Raw genomic sequence first — 19,745 nt, forward strand, 5'->3', positions numbered from 1 at the left:
GGCCAAGATGTCAGGGAACCAAGTCCAACGTCACCGTGGGAACAAATCACATCCAACAATGTGACGGCACAGACCTGGGGCTGAACATCACTTCCACTGGAAAGAAACTCAGAACAGCCAAAGTACGCTTCAATGCTATTTGGCCCTTAACAGACAGTTCACCACTGCAGGATATCTGACCATGGTGACGGACAAAACATTAAGAAAAAACTTGACGATGTACAGATTCGGTGAACTCAGTCTGTCCGTGGAAGAGGGCTGCCACCGTCAGACCTGGCAACCCAGAGAGGCTGGGCTGCTGCAGCTCGCCACCGTCAGACCTGGCAACCCAGAGAGGCTGGGCTGTGCTCCAACTGAAGACAGAGCTGCACTTCCTCTTAAGCTGCCACAAATACCAAGACATTAGAAACCACTACAAAACTATATTTACCGTATTTCCTCAAATATAAACCTGTAGTCAAACAAAAACCTGACCTCTAATAAATGCTGGGGGCGTGGTCTACAAAAACAAATAAAAGACTCAAATACAGACCGAGGGAAAAACTGATCGGAGCTTCAGCACTGTTCCAGTGCGTATCTCCGCCCCCAGCGAAAGCATCTATAAACATTGTCTTTATTGTAGATGTATTTAATTTATTCCGTTTCCTGCTGCTACATAGCAGATCGCAGATCTCCTCTTCGGGCAAATGCCATACCCTGAGCGCTCTCGCTCTCTAATGATCCAAGCAGGAAGTGGTGCTTTCCGGCAAACTCGGAAAACTGTAATTCCCCCGTCAGCTACCACATCAAGTGTGACTTTTAGGGTAGCTGAAGGGTAGTTTCTCTTTTTCCACCATACATGTGTTTGCATTGCATGGCACCCAGACGGAAGTTTGATTTAAGATTCATACAAAAATATGATCAAATACACTTATTAAACAGGGGGAATTAGATATAAGGCCTGGTACTGTACCCTCTGCAGTTGAGGTAAATACAGTACCAGCCACTGAGAATGGCTGCCCCCCGCCGGCCGTCAGTCAGATATATCCATTTATTCCGTTCAGATAAACACAGACCTGCCACTAGTCTGTAATGATAATAATAACAGTTCTGACTGTTATGACTTTGTAAGAATTGTAAGAATGCTTGCTCGCCAATAAAGCAAATTTGAATTGAATTGAAATGAATTGAATTGAAATTAAATGAATTAAATTGAATTGAAATGAATTGAATTGAAATGAATTGAATTGAAATGAAATTAATTTAATTTCATTTAATTTCATTTAATTTCATTTAATTTCATTTAATTTCATTTAATTTCATTTAATTTCATTTAATTTCATTTAATTTCATTGTCATGGGAGCCATTCTCCTCTGGAGCAAGGAGGTGTGGTGTCCTGTCGACACCAGAACTTAACCCAATAGGACAAACACCCAATTGAAATCTTGCACGTAGAGTTCTACAAAACACACAAAAGCTACAAACCAGGCCCATAGAGCTGGATCAGAACCATTACCACGGCTCATCAAAATAGAAAAAACAGATCAATTAAATATCGGCTCCATCCCAAAAACAGCGACGCCCGCTCCCATTGCTATCGGGCCCTGCAGAATCCCTCACCCAGCCCGTCCAGAGGCTTCAGGAGCCGCTTCTGACCCGGTTCTGCCTCAGGACGGGTCTGACATTCAACCAATCAGAGCCAAGCAAGTTATAACACAACTCAAACTTGTTTGTTGACCCGGTACAGACTCAGAACCACCTTGACCCAGTACCCAGTACAGACAGCTAGAGAGAGGGAGAGAAGAGGTGGAGAGACGGACAGGTAGAAACAGAGAGAGGAGAGGTGAAGAGACAGACAGGTAGAGACAGAGAGAGCGATGGAGAGATGAACAGGTAGAGACAGAGAGAGGAGAGGTGAAGAGACAGACAGGTAGAGACAGAGAGAGGAGAGGTGAAGAGACAGACAGGTAGAAACAGAGAGAGAGATGAACAGGTAGAGACAGAGAGAGGAGAGGTGAAGAGACAGACAGGTAGAAACAGAGAGAGAGATGAACAGGTAGAGACAGAGAGAGGAGAGGTGAAGAGACAGACAGGTAGAGACAGAGAGAGGAGAGGTGAAGAGACAGACGGGTAGAGACAGAGAGAGAGAGGTAAAGAGACAGACAGGTAGATACAGAGAGAGGAGAGGTGAAGAGACAGACAGGTAGAGACAGAGAGAGGAGAGGTGAAGAGACAGACAGGTAGAAACAGAGAGAGAGCGATGAACAGGTAGAGACAGAGAGAGGAGAGGTGAAGAGAGACAGACAGGTCAGGACAGATGGTCAGGTCTCACTCACCTCACTGCATCCGAGCAGCTCAAACTCAAAGCTCAATGGATGAATCAGATGTTTCCAGAATCATTTAACTCAACAAAAAGAGGAGTTTCTATATTGATCAATAAAATCAGAATCAGTATCAGAATATCAGAATAAAACCACAAAGCAGACACAGAAGGGCGTTACATAATGATTAACGAAATTGTAGGTAATGTCAAATGAACCATAGCTAATATTTCTTTCTTTCACAATATATTTTCAAATCTCTTAAACGTCTATGACTCAATTATTATACTGGAAAGAGACTTCAACACAGTAATTGATCTAAGTTCAGACTGTTTACAAACCAGAACTAATCACAAGCACAGGGTAGAGTAACACACACCATGCAAGACATCCATAACATATTTAGAGACTTTTATAATAAGATATATCACTCAGAGAATGAATGTAATATATCAAACATTCACTCATTCCTTGATGATAGTGACCTTCTTCAACTTTCCACGGAGCAGGTTTCCACCTAAGATCATTCACTTATTGTAGAAGAACTCAGGAAATCTCTCTTCTCTATGCCCAATACTAAATCACCTGCATCAGAGTAACTACATTGTAACTACAATATATATACAGAGTAACTACATTGTAACTACAATGTATCTACAGAGTAACTACAATGTATCTACAGAGTAACATCGTAACTACAATATATCTACAGGAAATCTACATCGTAACTTCAATATATATACAGAGTAACTACATTGTAACTATGATATATCTGCAGAGTAACTACATTGTAAGTACAATATAGCTACAGAGTAACTACATTGTAACTACAAAGTATCTGCAGAGTAACTTCATCGTAAGTACAATATATCTACAAAGTAACTACATTTACTACATTGTAACTACAACGTATCTACAGAGTAACTACACTGTAACTACAATATATCTACAGAGTAACTCCATCGTAACTACAATATATCTACAGAGTAACTACATTGTAACTACAATATATATACAGAGTAATGATATCTTAACTATGTTATATCTATAAAGTAACTACATTGTAACCACAATAGATCTACAGAGAAACCACATCCTAACTACAGTATATCTACAGAGTAACTACATTGTAACTACAATATATCTGCAGAGTTACCAAATCCTAACTACAGTATATCTACAGAGTAACTACATTGTAACTACAATAGATCTGCAGAGTAACCACATCCTAAGTACAATATATCTACAGAGTAACTACATTGTAACTACAATGTATCTACAGAGTAACTACAATGTATCTACAGAGTAACATTGTAACTACAATATATCTACAGGAAAACTACATCGTAACTACAATACATCTACAGAGTAACTACATTGTAACTACAATGTATCAGCAGAGTAACTTCATCGTAAGTACAATATATCTACAAAGTAACTACATTAACTACATTGTAACTACAATGTATCTACAGAGTAACTACACTGTAACTACAATATATCTACAGAGTAACTCCATCGTAACTACAATATATCTGCAGAGTAACTACATTGTAACTACAATGTACTTACAAAGTAACTACAATGTATCTACAGAGTACATTGCATCTACAGAGTAAATACAATATAACCACAATCTAACTACAGAGTAACTATAATGTAACTACGATATAACTACAGAGTTACTACAATGTAACTACAATGTAACTACTGAGTAACTACAGCATAACTCCAGCGTAAGCACAATGTAACTACATTGTAACGACAACGTAACTATATGGCAACTACAGCGTAACTACAGTGTAACTACAATGTAACAACAATTATCTACATCGTAACGACAGTGTAACTACAGTTGAACCACATAGTAACTACAGAGTAATTACAATGTAACTTGTTGGAGAGATTCTCCCTGAGTGTTCAGTGAAACAAACTTAGAGAATCAAAGATATTTATTCTGCAGAATAAAGAGAAAAATTCAGAGCTGCTTCAAGGCAGTAGTCTTGATCAGTCTGCCTCTACTTCTGACGAGGAGGGCTTTATAGGTCAGGTGCCATTTACAACATTATGGCCCCTCAATCATATTTCCGGGTGTTACCCAGATACAGTGATTTAACAGTCAACATCCAGTCACACATACAATCTTACTATGCCATAAAACAAATTCCAATGCTCTAACGAGTCCCCTGGGGGTTATACTTATCTGCACACCAGCTTGAGTGAAGATGGAATGTGATCTGGTCGTTATAATACAGGAGGCATTGTTGAGAGACTCATTAAAAACGGTACTGTGGTTTAAAAGCTATGTAACCTTCAAAAGCTATTGTCCTCTATGAAACATGTAAATCATTGTTCAAAGAATTGATCATCTGCATTTTTCTCACAAACTACAATGTAACTACAACGTTACTATAGGGTAACTACAATGTAGCTACAATATAACTACATGGTAACTACACGGCAACGACAGAGTTATTACAATGTAACTACTAAACTGCTAGAGCTGCTGCCAAATCCTCGGTTCTCATTCTGCTTGACTTATCAGCTGCTTTTGACACTGTCAATCACAGCATACTCCTGTCCATACTCTCAAGTATGGGCATAACGGGCAGTGCACTTTCCTGGTTCGAATCTTACCTCACTGGGCGCTCGTTCAGTGTGACATGGCGAGGCCAGCTGTCTGTGCCTCACCGAGCCTTGGGGCCCCCAAGGCTCGGTGCTAGGACCCCTCCTCTTTGCCATATACACCACCACAGGGGGGCCCCAAGGCTCGGTGCTAGGCCCCCTCCTCTTTGCCATATACACCACCTCACTGGGCCCGATCATCCGCTCACATGGCTTTTCATATCACTGCTATGCGGATGATACTCAACTCTATCTGTCCTTCCCGCCCAACGACCCTACTGTCTCGATGCGGATCTCGGATTGTCTCGCTGACATATCCACATGGATGAAGGATTATCATCTTCAACTAAATCTGGTGAAAACAGAACTGCTGGTCTTCCCGGCCAAACAAGGTATTTATAACAACATTGACATTAAAATCGACTCTATCTCTTGTTCCTACCAAGGCTGCAAGGAATCTTGGTGTCATTATTGATGACCAACTGACATTCTCCGACCATGTTGCCGCCGTCTCCCGGTCCTGCCGCTTCGCACTACTCAACATCCGAAAAGTCAGGCCGTACCTGACCCAATATGCCACTCAACTGCTGTTACAAACCTTGGTGATGTCCCGTCTCGACTACTGCAATGCCCTCTTAACAGGCTTGCCGGCCTGTGCGGTGAAGCCACTACAGATGATACAGAATGCGGCGGCGCGACTGGTGTTCAACCAGCCAAAGAGGGCACATGTCACTCCGCTGCTCATCGATCTCCACTGGTTACCTGTAGCCGCCCGCATCAAGTTCAAGTCTCTTATGCTGGCCTACAGAGTGATTGCTGGGAATGCTCCCGCCTACTTAAATGCTCTTGTAAGAGCACATGTTGCCCCCCGGATGCTGCGCTCGTCAAATGAGCGTGGCCTGGCTCTGCCGGCCATACAGCCACGGCAATCCAGGCTATTCTCATTTGTAGTTCCAAAAATGCTGCCAAAAATGACCAGAGCGGGGACCTCCCTCTCTGTCTTTAAGAAGCACTTGAAGACCCAGCTCTTCAGTGAGTACCTCCTGTCCTAACCTACAATTACTTAGCACCACCTTGCAGTATTTATTGTTACACTAATGTTGTTACACTAATCTCTGTCGCAATGTAGCTTGAATGTTATTCTCCCTTGTAAGTCGCTTTGGATAAAAGCGTCTGCTAAATGACTAAATGTAATGTAATGTAATTGTAACTAGAGTGAAACAACATTGTAGCTACAAAGTAACTACAGACTTAAAACAATGTAACTACAATATAACTACATTGTAACTACAATTCAACTACAATGCAGTAACTACAATGCAACTACAGAGTAACTACAATGCAACGACAGAGTAAGTACAATGCAACTACAGACTAACAACGATGTAACTACAATATAAATACATTGTAAGTGCAATGCAACGACAGACTAACTACAATGCAACTACAGAGTAACTACAATGTAACGACATAGTAGCTACATTGTAACTACAGTGTAAGTACAGGATAACTATTGATGGAAGGATGGAGATAGAAGGATGACAGATTAATGGATGGATGGAAGAAACGATGGATGGATAATGTAAGGATGTAAGGATGATGGATGTAAGGATGATGGATGTAAGGATGTAAGGATGGAAGGATGTAAGGATGGAAGGATGGATGTAAGGATGGATGGATAATGTAAGGATGTAAGGATGATGGATGGAAGGATGATGGATGGAAGGATGGATGGATGGATGGATGTATGGATGGATAATGTAAGGATGTAAGGATGATGGATGTATGGATGATGGATGTAAGGATGGATGGATGGATGGATAATGTAAGGATGTAAGGATGATGGATGGAAGGATGGAAGGATGATGATGGATGGATGGATGGATGGATGGATGGATGGAACAACAGCAAGAACTACTAGGAGTGGTGCCACTAGAACTTAAATGATGAGTTTAAATCATAAAAATAGGAGTTGATCTGGTGACTGGTGGAGGTGATGGGGGTAATGGAGGTGATGAAGCTGATAGAGGGGATGGAGGTGATGGAGGAGATGGAGCTGATGGCGCTAATGGAAGTGTGGACAGAGCTGATGTTATTAGTGTGTTATCAGGAAGCTTTAAGGATCAGACGTCACACGATGTAACTGGAGACCAAGCAGAGGGTTGACAGAGACAGTTTCTGTGTATATACATGTACATATCAATTATATATACATACTATATATATATATATTGTATATATGTTAATCTAGCTACTGGGGCTGCACAAGCCCATCATCAGTGCCGGTCCCAAGCCCAGATGAATAGAGAGGGTTGCGTCAGGAAGGACATCCGGTGTAAAAAACATGCAAATTAAACATGATGACAACAAATCTGATTTCCATACCGGATCGGTGGAGGCCCGGGTTAACAACCACCGCCACCGGTGTCGTTAGCCAACAGGGTGCCAGTGGAAATTGTGCTACTGTCGGCCCAAGAAGAAGAAGAAGAAGAAGAAGAAGAAGAAGAAGAAGAAGAAGAAGAGAGGGAAGGCGTGTCCGGAGACAGCAGGAGAGTTTCTTGATGAATTTGATGTGTTGATGAAGAAGGAGAGACCGCTGATGCTGACTTGAGTAAAATAATAGATTTATTACAAAAGAACAGCATCAGACTGGACTTGCCTGGGATGTCCAGGAGAGAACCGAGCCGAATGTATTCTCTGTCGAATGAAACTCAGGCAGGTGCTTTTATGCTAAGCCAGAGACAATGTTGACCATCTGATTCCCCTATATAGGTCACCGTTCACGTTTTCACCTCCCTTATCACCGGGACCCCTGACAATAGGCTCTGTCTCTCTCTTGAGACCCCTGGCATCGTCTGTTAATAATTATTATTTCATACAATGGGCACTGTCTTGGGATGCTACTCATTCCCAGACACCTCATATTTCCCCCCTTCGAGACTACACAAAGTCTCGACAGAGAGAAGAGTTATTGAACTTACAACGTTAATCGGCTTAATAGAAATCACCTACTAACAAACAAACTGATTATAATATATCCTTCTGAACATGCTTAGTCGTAGCAATACAATAAATTTGTGGAGAGTGGGAGCGAAAAACCCATCTGGCAGCTTCCATTCTTAGTTTTTTCAACAAACAATCAAGACAGGAAAATTCTCCCACGATTCCTCTGCCCAGGCAACCATCTATTGCACTCCAAATCAATTAACCGCAGAGAAGAAGGGTTTAGAAAAATGTACAGGATGTTACATGTAAATGCATACATTCAGAACCTCAGAAATAAATCAAAAATTTTGTCCAAAGTCAGGCTGAGGTCCCAATATATCCATTTCACCCTGTTACAGAAAACGTCAAAGAAAACATATATATGTATATGTATGTATATGTATGTATGTATATGTATATATATATATGTATGTATACATATGTATATGTATGTATATGTATATGTATATGTATATATATGTTCTGCTCAAATCCTAACATATATATATAAAATAAAAAATCTTGAATCTTGAATCTTGAAACAATAGCATATCAAAGTAATATGTCTTGCTAAAAATATCTACTGTAGACTATAGACTTTTCATCAATAATACAGGTTACATTGTAATAAACAACCTCCAATATTATAAAACACACATGGATGTATTGAACTGTTGCTTTTTAACACCATAAATCTTCAATGCTATATCACTCGACACTCCTGATTATGATGTCCTCATTCAGGGTCCATCGTCCATTTTCGTCCTCCATTTTTGAATGTCCATGTTTGATTGTTCAAGTCTTTTGGGCTGTTAGGATCTCCGGACACAGACAACCTCAGACTGGTCCTGAAAGAAAAATTCACCGGCCAGTATCTTGCACACACATTAAATACAGTATAATAATTTCCGCTGCATTACGCTTTAACATTATTCCAATATATGATTAACATTTTCCTTTTCCCCCCTTTGTCCATGCATTTTCTTAGTCAAAAATAGTATTGAGTATATGACGGAATCAGATATTCAGAATGGATATTTCTCTACTAACTACACACCTCTACCCAATTCAGACCTGTATGCTGACAGATTTTAACAATGCGATTTTTCAGCACACCATTACATTTTTCACAAACACCTTGGCTTTGCGGATGATAAACAGCTCCTAGTCATTGTTTGATTCCCAATTTTTTCTGAATTAATTTTACTGTTTTATCCACAAACTCTTTCCCATTATCTGAAGATATGCGATCTGGAAGTCCCCACCTGCTTATGACCTCACGACACAAACTTCGCTTGGCAACTGACTGAGCATCTTTACGCTTGGTTGGACATCCTTCAGTCCATCGTGAAAATCTATCCACGACGACTAACATGTATCTTTTACCTCCTACTGGTCTTATCATGTCAACAAAATCCACAACCAACTCACGCATGGGACCTGTCGGAGTTGGAATGTGACCGGGTAAACTCATCACACCCCTACGAACATTGTCCGAACATTTCAGACCGAATGTACATCTGCCTATGACATAACCAATTTCCTGAAGCAAGTACGGTGCCCAAAAACCCATACTCTTTCGTGATTTTTCTTCTTACCTCCCCCCTTGCAACATAGGCTAACTGTGCTTCCTGAATCATCAAACCTAGTAGGTCTGGGGGTGCTACCATCAGTCCTTCATGATTTCTCCACATGCTTCTGCTCAAATCCTTCAGCCACCATTAAAGTCATATGTGGCACACCTTTCTCAATGTCACGCTCTTTATCAAGATAATCATCAGTGTTTATCTTCATAACTGCTCCTTTACTTCCTCATTCCACCACCAAGAATCCTCTTCTTTCGGCTGCCCCCCTTAGGGGCGCCACAGTGCATTATCTACCTAGAATTCTTTCTGTTCTGCTCATCTATAAACCTTCTCTTTGGCCTTCTTATCCTCATTCTTCTTATCCACCAACTGTATTTGGTTGGGTTTTCTGAGAGTCTCTGGTCCTGTTCTTTCTGGTCATGCTCCTTTTTCCGATATAGCTCCACTTGATGTGCTATGTGATCCGTATAAACACCTTTGGTCATGCTTCCAAGACCAACCACTTCTGCCAATTTGCTCCTCACTTGAAGAGGGAGCCCCTTCTGTATTTTGGCTCGGAGAATTGATTTCTCCATTTGATTCATCAAATCTGGATCATTTCCTGTGATATTTCTCCACACTTGATGAACCCTTGACACATAAGCTCTTGGGTTTTCTTGTGGGCCCAATGACTCAACATAGATGTTATCCGGGTGTACGTTTGTTGGAAATGCATCTCTCAATGCTCTCCACATCCCTCTGACTGCTGGGTCGTATCCTCCAATAGCTTCGTCCGAATCACTCACACTCTCTTCTCCTATTTCCAGGCTTCTGACTTGTCTCTTTCCCAAAGGATTCCTTCTCTCGGTACTGTTGGAGCTCTGATACATCTTTATGGTTGTTGTAGCCTTGCCCATCTCTATTATTTGCTCATCCTTATCTTCGAAGAGATAGTTGCCCTCTGAGGATAAACATCAGTGAACTTCACCTCCTTCTCATAAGACGGGGGCTTCTTTACAGATGCTGTATGTGTGAAGGGTGCGGTAATCTTCTCCATCAATTTTTCTGCTTCCTTTTAATTTTTCTTTATTTCTTGTCTACTTTGTTCTCTTTTTTCTTTTGCAGCTTCAAACCATGTCTGTCCCTCCTTTACGAACAGCTGCAGAATGCCAAGTTCTGTTTGTCTTTTCTCTGTGCGTCTCTTCCCTCTTTTTCCTTTCTTTTGATTTGCTTTATATGTGGACACAAGCACCTGCATTGTTTTAATCACATCCGGGTTAAGAGTTCCTTCAGCTGGCCATGGTTGTTCAATATCAGGCCACCGCTTGCTCCATTTTCCTGATCTTTTTGCAATATCTTTAATAAGAGGATTATTCTTTCGCACTACATCAATAGGAGTGATTACTTTTGTAATTCTTGTTTCCATTTCTTTTATTGTAACTCGAATTGATTTGTTTAAAAATTATTTATAAAGCACCGTGTAATCACACTCAACCTAAAACAACTGAATTTACCAACCCCAAAGGAGGCCAATAGCTTCCCACTTATGAAAGCAACTTCACTTGTTCATGATCTGATACATCTGATCATACTCATTTATCTTCAATCATCAAAATGTCCATCAATGTTCACTCTCAAAACAGCCTCAATCAAGGTAAATCATACTCAGAAAATGAAACGAATATTCACAGCACTGAACTGTATTTAAATCAAATACGTTTTTCCGCATGTGATCAATCAAATCAATAATGCTCCATTAATTAGGCGAATGCCTTGATTAGTCAGTCCGTTGCCAAGTCTCTTACTAATTGCAAACGCAATATAAGAAAAAGAACTACTGTAATCCTATATGTGAGATCAAGCAATCATGTAGGTTTTAACTAGATGTACACACATATAGGTAAATGCAGGTGTCTATTGAAAAGAGTTTGTGGATAATCCATACTGGCCTTATTCAAGGAATTCAGAATTTCTTATGCACTGTCATCCGCAAGCTCCTGGTGTCTGTGAAGAACTGCCAGATGTCTTGTCATCTGCCCCTTGGATGATCCAATTCAGACACATTCCATCTTCTCTGTCTTTCCCCCAGCTCTCACTCAGCAAAGTAAAAGAAAGGATGAAAGATAAAACGAAAAGAACAACACAAAAGTTCAGTGTCTTAAGACCACTCTAAATTCTTATACATACTATAATACAATTCAATGAGACATACATTATCAGCTATTTTATTTCTCGCACATTTGAAAAAAAGCAATATTTACTTTTATTCATACGACTCATTTAAGTCTAAAGAGTATATAAGTCAATCTAATATCACCTCTAATTCATTATTTTTATTTAATTAAATTTTATTTGTATTTATTTTATTTTAATATTCATTTATTTATTTATTTTCTTCTATCATTCTTCTTCTCCGCCCCTCTTGTCAGGGGGAGTCGACCACCACCCCTTGCTCCACCTCTTAAATTTAGTCACACCTTCCAGTTTGCACTGGTCGTCAGCGAACGAACATCCTGTTTCAGCTCCCTGTCGGAACAGCCCAGCCCAATGCAGTTACGCACAGTCATAAATCAAAGCTGATTCCTTTCACTCAGCAGCCGAAACACAAAACCTCTTCTCTTGCATCAAAAAGTCAACTTTTCCTTCTATTTTACCAAGACTATCTGCTCCTTTAACCAACAGAACTCACAGCAAGCACTGTCACACACTCCAAGTACAAAGAGAAAAAACTCACACACCAACCAAACATTCCACAAATCCTACCCATAACTCAGAGCAGGAGATTCTCTTTTCTTTTCTGAATGTGTATATGCATGTGTAGGCAAACTGTTTCTGGTGATTCTAGTCCTTCTCTCAAGAAGGCTCATTTTGTTATCAAATATATAAAGTCCTGTGAAGGTTCATATCCTTTATCAAATGTATTAAACGTCCTTTAAAGAAAAAGGCTCATATATATTTATCAAATGCCCTTTGAAGAAAAAGGCTCATATATATTTATAAAACGTCCTTAAACAAAAAGGCTCATATATATTTATCAAACGTCCTTAAAGAAAAAGGCTCATATATATTTATAAAACGTCCTTAAAGAAAAGCTCATAATCTTTATTATCAGCTTTACAAAGTCCATAAACAGGCTCATACACATTTATCACTAAAGGGGCAAGAAATGTTTATTTTATGTATTATTTAACTGCTCACCCCATATGTATACCTATTAAATAACCCATGTATTCTATATATAATTTATACATATACACGAACAATACACAAATCTCTTCACACCTCTTTAGCCGGCACACTCACACACACACAGGCACACTCACACACCAAAAGGAAAAAGACATATCTGTCCAGCAGTACATCAGATTCTCCAAAAACTTCAACAGCGCTTGACTTTATACTTGAACGTCGAGTCATGTATACTTTTCTAATTTCATCAAGATTTTCACTTTGGCCAAACTTTTAACAAATTGTCCTTTTAATCAGATTCTTTCAGCATGCACTCATTCTCTTAGGCTGATATTAGTCCTGCTTTTCCCCATTTTTTCTCAAACTTTATTTTTTCACTTTTCATCCTTTTTCATCTTACTTTAGGCTTTTAACTTTTATCTCTTTTTCACTTTTCATCTTTTTCATCTTCATTCATATAATTTTATTATGAGTCAATTCCCCTGGCCAGGGTTATTTCCTCTTTGTTTTTCCTACCTAGATTTGACAATATTATATTTTCATTCGGCCAACTTTCACGCAGCATTTAATGTACACATGTCTTACTTTTTAAGGAGGTATGGGCCCTGTCTCCATTAATCTTGCATGGTTATTTAAATAACTTTTGGCTACTAGTTCTGCCATTCTACAATTACTTTTTACTTCTACTTTTTCCACATCTTTTAAGCCTTTATCTTTTACTTTTAACTTCATCTTTTATTTCTCTCGTCTCTATTCTCTATTTCAACTTAATTCTCTTTTTCTTCAATGTTGTCAATGTTGTCAAGAGACAATGTTGACCATCTGATTACCCTACATAGGTCACCGTTCACGTTTTCACCTCCCTTATCACCGGGACCCCTGACAATGGGCTCTGTCTCTTTCTTGAGACCCCTGGCATTGTCTATTAATAATTATAATTTTATACAATGGGCACTGTCTTGGGACACTACTCATTCCCAGACACCTTGGGAAGGGGAGTAGAGTTGAGAGTAGGAGCTGGCTGACATGATGGAGAGAAGGAAGGTAGATGTACTATGTGTACAAGAGACCAGGTGGAAGGGGAGTAAGGCCAGGAGTATCACAGCCGGGTACAAACTGTTCTACCATGGAGTGGATGGCAGGAGAAACGGGGTAGGAATGGTCTTGAAGGAAGAATATGTCAAGAGTGTTTTGTGAGGTGACCAGAGTGTCGGACAGAGTGATGAGCATGAAGCTGGACATTGATGGGGTGATAATGAATGTGGTCGGTGCATACGCTCCCCAAGTACAGTGCAGCAGTGTAGAGTGGAGGTGGAGTAGAGTACAGCAGCTTAGAGTAGAGATGACTACAGTAGAGTAGCGATAGAGTAAAGGAGACTAGAGATATAGAGTATATATGTATGTATATGTATGTATATATGTATACAGTGTATATATATATATAATTACAGTTTATATATATATATACAATAATAATATAGAACAGTGAATATATCATAATCAAATATAACAGTATATATATAATAATATATAACAGTATATATATATATACACAATAATAATATAGAAGTGTATATATAATAATAAAATATAAAAGGATATATATAGTAATAATATATAACAGTATATATATAATAATAAAATATAACAGTATATATATATATATAATATATAACAGTATATATAATAATAATATATAACAGTATATATATGATAATAAAATATAACAGTATATAGATAATAATAATATAGAACAGTATATATATATATATATATATATATATATATATATATATATATATATATATATATATAATATAGAACAGTATATATATAATAATAATATAGAACAGTATTTATACAATATAATAATAATAATATATAACGGTATATATAAAATAATATATCCTACCCCTTGGAACCAAACCAAATACCAATCAATGGTATTCACTTCACCTGTCACTGGTTTAATGTTGTGACTGATCGGTGTACAGAGAAGAGGTAGAGTAGAGGGGGGTAGATTAGAGTAGAGTACAGTAGCGTAGTGTAGTGTAGAGTACAGTAGAGATAAATAAAGAAGAGTAGAGATTAATAGAGTAGACTAGAGATTAATAGAGTAGAGTAGAGTCGTGATTAATGCAGTAGAGTAGAGGTGACATAGAGTAGAACAGTACAGTACAGTAGCATAGAGTATAGTATAGTATAGTTTAGTAGAGTATAGATGAATAGAGTAGAGTAGAGATGGAGTAGAGTACAGCACGGCAGTGTAGAGTAAAGTAGAGATTTAAAGAGGTGAAGTAGAGTACAGCACAGTAGCATAGAGTAGAGTTGAGGTGGTGTAGATTACAGTACAGTACAGTAGCGTAGAGTAGAGAAGAGATGAATAGAGTATAAATGAATAGTATAGTGGAGAAGTGTAGAGTAGTGTAGAGTAGAGATGAATATAGTGGAGTAGACTAGAGATGAATAGTTAAAAAGTCAAGTGATGAATAGAGTAGAGTAGAGTCGAGTAGAGTAGAGGTGAAGTACAGTACAGTAGCTTAGGGTAGAGTAGGGGGAGAGTAGAGGTGGAGTAGAATAGAGTACAGTAGCATAGAGTTGAGTGGGGGGGTAGAGTAGAGCAATGTAGAGTACAGATTAATAGAGTACAGTGGAGTAGAGATAAATGGAGAAGAGTAAAGGTGAACAGAGAGTAGACGAGAGATTAATAGAGTCGAGTAGAGTAGTGTAGAGTAGCGATAATATAGTATAGTAGAGTAGAGATGAATATAGTAGAGTAGAGTAGAATAGAGTAGAGATGAATATAGTATAGAAGAGTAGAGTAGAGTAGACTAGAGATGAAGAGAGTAGAGTAGAGGAGCTTAGAGTAGGGTACAGTACAGTAGCGTAGAGTAGAGTAGGGGGAGAGTAGAGTCAAGTAGAAGAGACTAGCGATGAATATAGTATAGTAGAGTGGAGTAGACTAGAGATAAATAGAGTAAAGGAGTGTAGAGTAGAGTACAGAAGCGTAGAGTACAGTAGAGATGAGGAGAGTAGAGCAGAGTAGAATAGAACAAAGTAGAGTAGAGATGAATAGAGTAGAGTACAATAGAGTATAGTAGAGTGGAGATGAGACGGAGTAGATTAGACTAGAGATGAATAGAGTACAGTAGAGATGAGGAGAGTAGAGCAGAGTAAAATAGAACAAAGTAGAGTAGAGATGAATAGAGTAGTGTAGAGCGGAGTACAGTATAGTACAGTAGTGTAGAGTAGGGGTAGAGTAGAGTAGAGTAGTGATGAATAGAGAAGAGTATAGATGAATAGAATAGAGATGAATAGAGTAGAGATTAATAGAGTTCAGTAGAGTAGAGTAGAGATGAATAGAGTAGAGTACAATAGAGTAGAGTAGAGTAGGGATGAATGGAGTACAGTACATTAAAGTAGTGTAGAGAAGAGTAGAGTAGAGATTAATAGAGTTCAGTAGAGAAGTGATGAATAGAAAAGAGTATAGATGAATAGAATAGAAATTAAACGAGTAGAGTAGAGTAGGGATGAATGGAGTACAGTACAGTAAAGTAGTGTAGAGTAGAGTAGAGATTAATAGAGTTCAGTAGAGTACAACAGAGAAGAGTAGAGTAGGGATGAATGGAGTACAGTACAGTAAAGTAGTATAGAGTAGAATAGAGATGAATATAGAAGTGTAGAGTAGAGGTGGAGCAGAGAACAGTCCAGTACAGTAGCATAAATTAGAGTAGAAGGACTTCCTCAGCCGTCTGAGGTGGTAAAGACGCTGCCTCGCCTTTCTCACCAGAGTGTCTGTTTGTAAAGTCCATGTTAAATTCTCTGTGATGTGGACTCCCAGGTACTTTAAGCTGCTCACCCTATCGACAGAAGTCCCATTAATCCACAAGGGCGCGTGCGTCCTCGATTGTGATCCACGCCTAAAGTCCACAATCAGCTCCTTAGTTTCGCTGACGTTCAGGTGGAGGCTGTTGTCTTGGCACCAGAGTGACAGGTCAGCCACCTCCTCGCGGTAGGCCTTCTCATCTCCGTCGGTGATCAGGCCCACGACCACGGTGTCGTCAGCAAACTTGATGAAGGTGTTGGAGCTGGACCTGGCCACACAGTCATGTGTATACAGGGAGCACAGTAGGGGGCTAAGGATGCAGCCCTGGAGGGATCCTGTGTTCAGGGTGAGGGAGCTGGACATGCGCTTCCCCACCCTGACCATCTGGGGCCAGGCTGAGAGGAAGTCCAGGATCCAAGCACACAGCGGAGTGTTCAGTCTGAGCTCCTTCAGCTTGACAGCCAGTCTGGTGGGACTATGGTGTTGAAAGCTGAACTATAATCAATGAACAGCATTCTCACATAGGCCCCCTACCGGCCATCCAGGTGCGTGAGCGTGGTGTGCAGTACCTGGGAAACCGCGTCATCCGTGGATCTGTTCTGCTGGTACATGAACTGCAACAGGTCCAAGGTGCGGGGGGGGGGGCGCAGATATAATCCTTAATCAGCCTCTCGAAACACTTCATGACCAGCGAAGGGAGGGCCACCGGACGGTAGTCATTCAGGCAGGCAGGAGAGGCGATCTTCGGGACAGGAACGACTGTGGACCTCTTGAAGCAGGATGGGACCACTGATTCAGCCAGGGAGATGTTGAATATTGTAGTGAGCACCGGGGCTAGCTGGTTAGCTTGGGTCTTCAGTACTCGCCCAGATATGACATCTGGGCCCGCAGCTTTCCTGGTGTTCACCCGCATCAGAGCGTTTCTGACGTCATGCTCAGACATAGTGCGCGCTCATCCCCAGCGGTGTAACTCCAATTAGCCGGCGAGCTTGCGGTGCTGTTGCCAGACTCAAACCGCGCATAAAAGGAGTTCAGTTCGTTGGCTAGGGAGGCGTCCACACTTGTGGCTGGGGGGGAGCTGCTCTTGTAGTTTGTTATAGTCCGCAGCCCCTGCCACAAGTGTCTGGTGTCCCGTTGCTCCATCTGTAGCTTCACAGTCTCTCTGTACATCCATTTAGCGTCCTTCACCGCCCTCCTCAGATTGTACGACGCTGCTTTGTAATTGTCCATATTTGCCGATACAAGACCGTCGTCGTAAGCGGCCGTGCGAGCATTCAGAGCGCAGCGGATGGATTTATCGACCCAAGGCTTGTGGTTTCGAAATATCCAAACTTTCACCGTGGGAACAATGCTGTCCGCTAACGTGGCCACAAAGCTCACCGCTACGTCCGTAAACTCGGTGATGTCACTTGAACTTGATTGGAGTATGTCCCAGTCTACGTCAGTCAGGGCGTCCTGAAGCGCAGCCTCTGATTGGTCTGTCCACCGCTTCACTTCCCTCGTCACCACCAATTCTCGGGCGATCAGAGGCCTGTAAACAGGAACCAGCGAAATCGTGGCGTGATCTGATTTCCCGAAGGCAGGGAGTGATGACCATGCTGAATTCCCAGGGGAGGTAGAATTTACGGCATGAGAACGTCAGCTGTTCCAGGTTCGGCGAGCAGGAGCGGGAGAGAGTCTTGACGTGGCTTGGGTAACACCAGCCGCTGTTTATCTTGAGGTAGACGCCTCCACCCTTGGATTTCCCCAACTCTTCTGACCTGTTGGCATAGAACATGGCGAAGGACTCGGCTGGGATGTATGGCTTGATCTGGAACCAGCGGGTTCAGCCATGTCTCCGTCAGGCAGAGGACGCAATAGTATCCCGTTGGAATGCAATCCTCACTCGAGGGTCATTCATCTTGTTCTCCAGGGACTGGATATTGGCAAGAAGGATGCTGTGCAGAGATGGACGTAAGGTTCCTCATTCTTACCTGAATGCTGCCTCGTTTACTGCGGTGCTTCCTCCATGGGCACACCCGTGGAACAGCGGCTCCATTGTTATTGTTGCCATTTCTCTTGTTGAGAGTGTTGGCACGTAAAATTTCAGTGGGCCACTCTGGATCCGTGGATATTATGTCCCAAAGTTGTTCTTTCAGGGATTTTTATAAATCCACAACTGCATTGTGTTCATAGGAGATCACTGCTGATGAGTTTTTGACGGACATAGTGATGTGAAACTAAATAAAATACTCAAATGTGCGTAATGGACGCAGAGCGCCCGCACCCCCAACCCCGCAATTTTAACTGCAATTACCAACAGCCCACATTGAGCACTGGGGTTTTTTTTTCCCGGGGTGGCCGGTTGCTGGCGAGTCTGCCACAGACTGGATAGTACAGACTGCCACTGATACTTTGGAAGCATCCTTAAAAAACAAGGCCGTATCATCTGTCAGCTGACAGATAATTATTTCCCTGTTGGCAATAACAAAGCCTTTTAAAGAGCTGGATTTCATCTGTAAATGAAGAAGTTGTGCAGCTAGAAGGAAGAGCTTTTACTATACTACTTTTATTGATTTGTAAACAAAATGACCAAACCCAAATCTTTTTTAGCACAATCAACATAAAGTTATGTTCCAAATACTCGAAAGCTTTATGAAAATAAAAACCATCTAGAACACAATCTGAGTAATGTAAAACTAGTCCTACATTGTTAGAAATACGCATATTTTGCATAAATCCTGACTTGACTTTAATCAATGATGGTATCTAGTACAGGTTTCTATCTATTAGCCAGTATTTAATCACAGACTTGGAAATCATTATATAATAAGGAGATTGGGTGTCAGTTATCTAAAATGAGGGGATCTTTTTCAGGTTTACAAATCAAGGAGATCAAAGTGACATATGGGGGGGGGGGGGTGAACCTCTGTCACTACTTTCTGTAAATACTTATTTTATAAACGTCAGTAAAGCCATCTGTTCCAGGAGGTTTATCAATTTTTTGATGTTTTATAGCATCAGTGATTTTATTCAATGAAGAAAACAGCGGGCGACTCATTCAACTGATCAACATCAGGAATAGAATGACGGTGAGAGGTGAGAGGCCGTTTGATGACAGTACTTAAAGTGTGAAGATGACTGTAAAACTCAATTTTAAAATGTGCGAACACGTAATCTTCATGATGTGATTTCAAAGTACAAACAAAAATGTGAATAATTCAAGTGCTGCACAGGAGGTCTGTGGCCACCAGGGAGCGGCAGATATCAGTTTG

General features: G+C 40.5%; 1 protein-coding gene across 1 annotated transcript in view; it reads right to left on the minus strand.

The window, feature by feature from the left end:
- The window catches only part of LOC307228293 (solute carrier organic anion transporter family member 3A1-like), a gene marked incomplete at both ends in the record, with an annotated part of 31,780 nt that extends 13,251 nt beyond the window's left edge, over window positions 1–18,529 (minus strand). Inside the window, 2 exons of the mRNA XM_079997931.1 lie at window positions 18,118–18,301; window positions 18,485–18,529. Coding sequence (XP_079854057.1) covers window positions 18,118–18,301; window positions 18,485–18,529 — 229 coding nt within the window. The remainder of the gene's footprint in view (window positions 1–18,117; window positions 18,302–18,484) is intronic.
- Between the last annotated feature and the right edge of the window lie 1,216 nt (window positions 18,530–19,745).

This window comes from Zeus faber (assembly GCF_960531495.2).
Source record: "Zeus faber genome assembly, chromosome: 3".
In the NCBI taxonomy this organism is placed as follows: domain Eukaryota; kingdom Metazoa; phylum Chordata; class Actinopteri; order Zeiformes; family Zeidae; genus Zeus; species Zeus faber.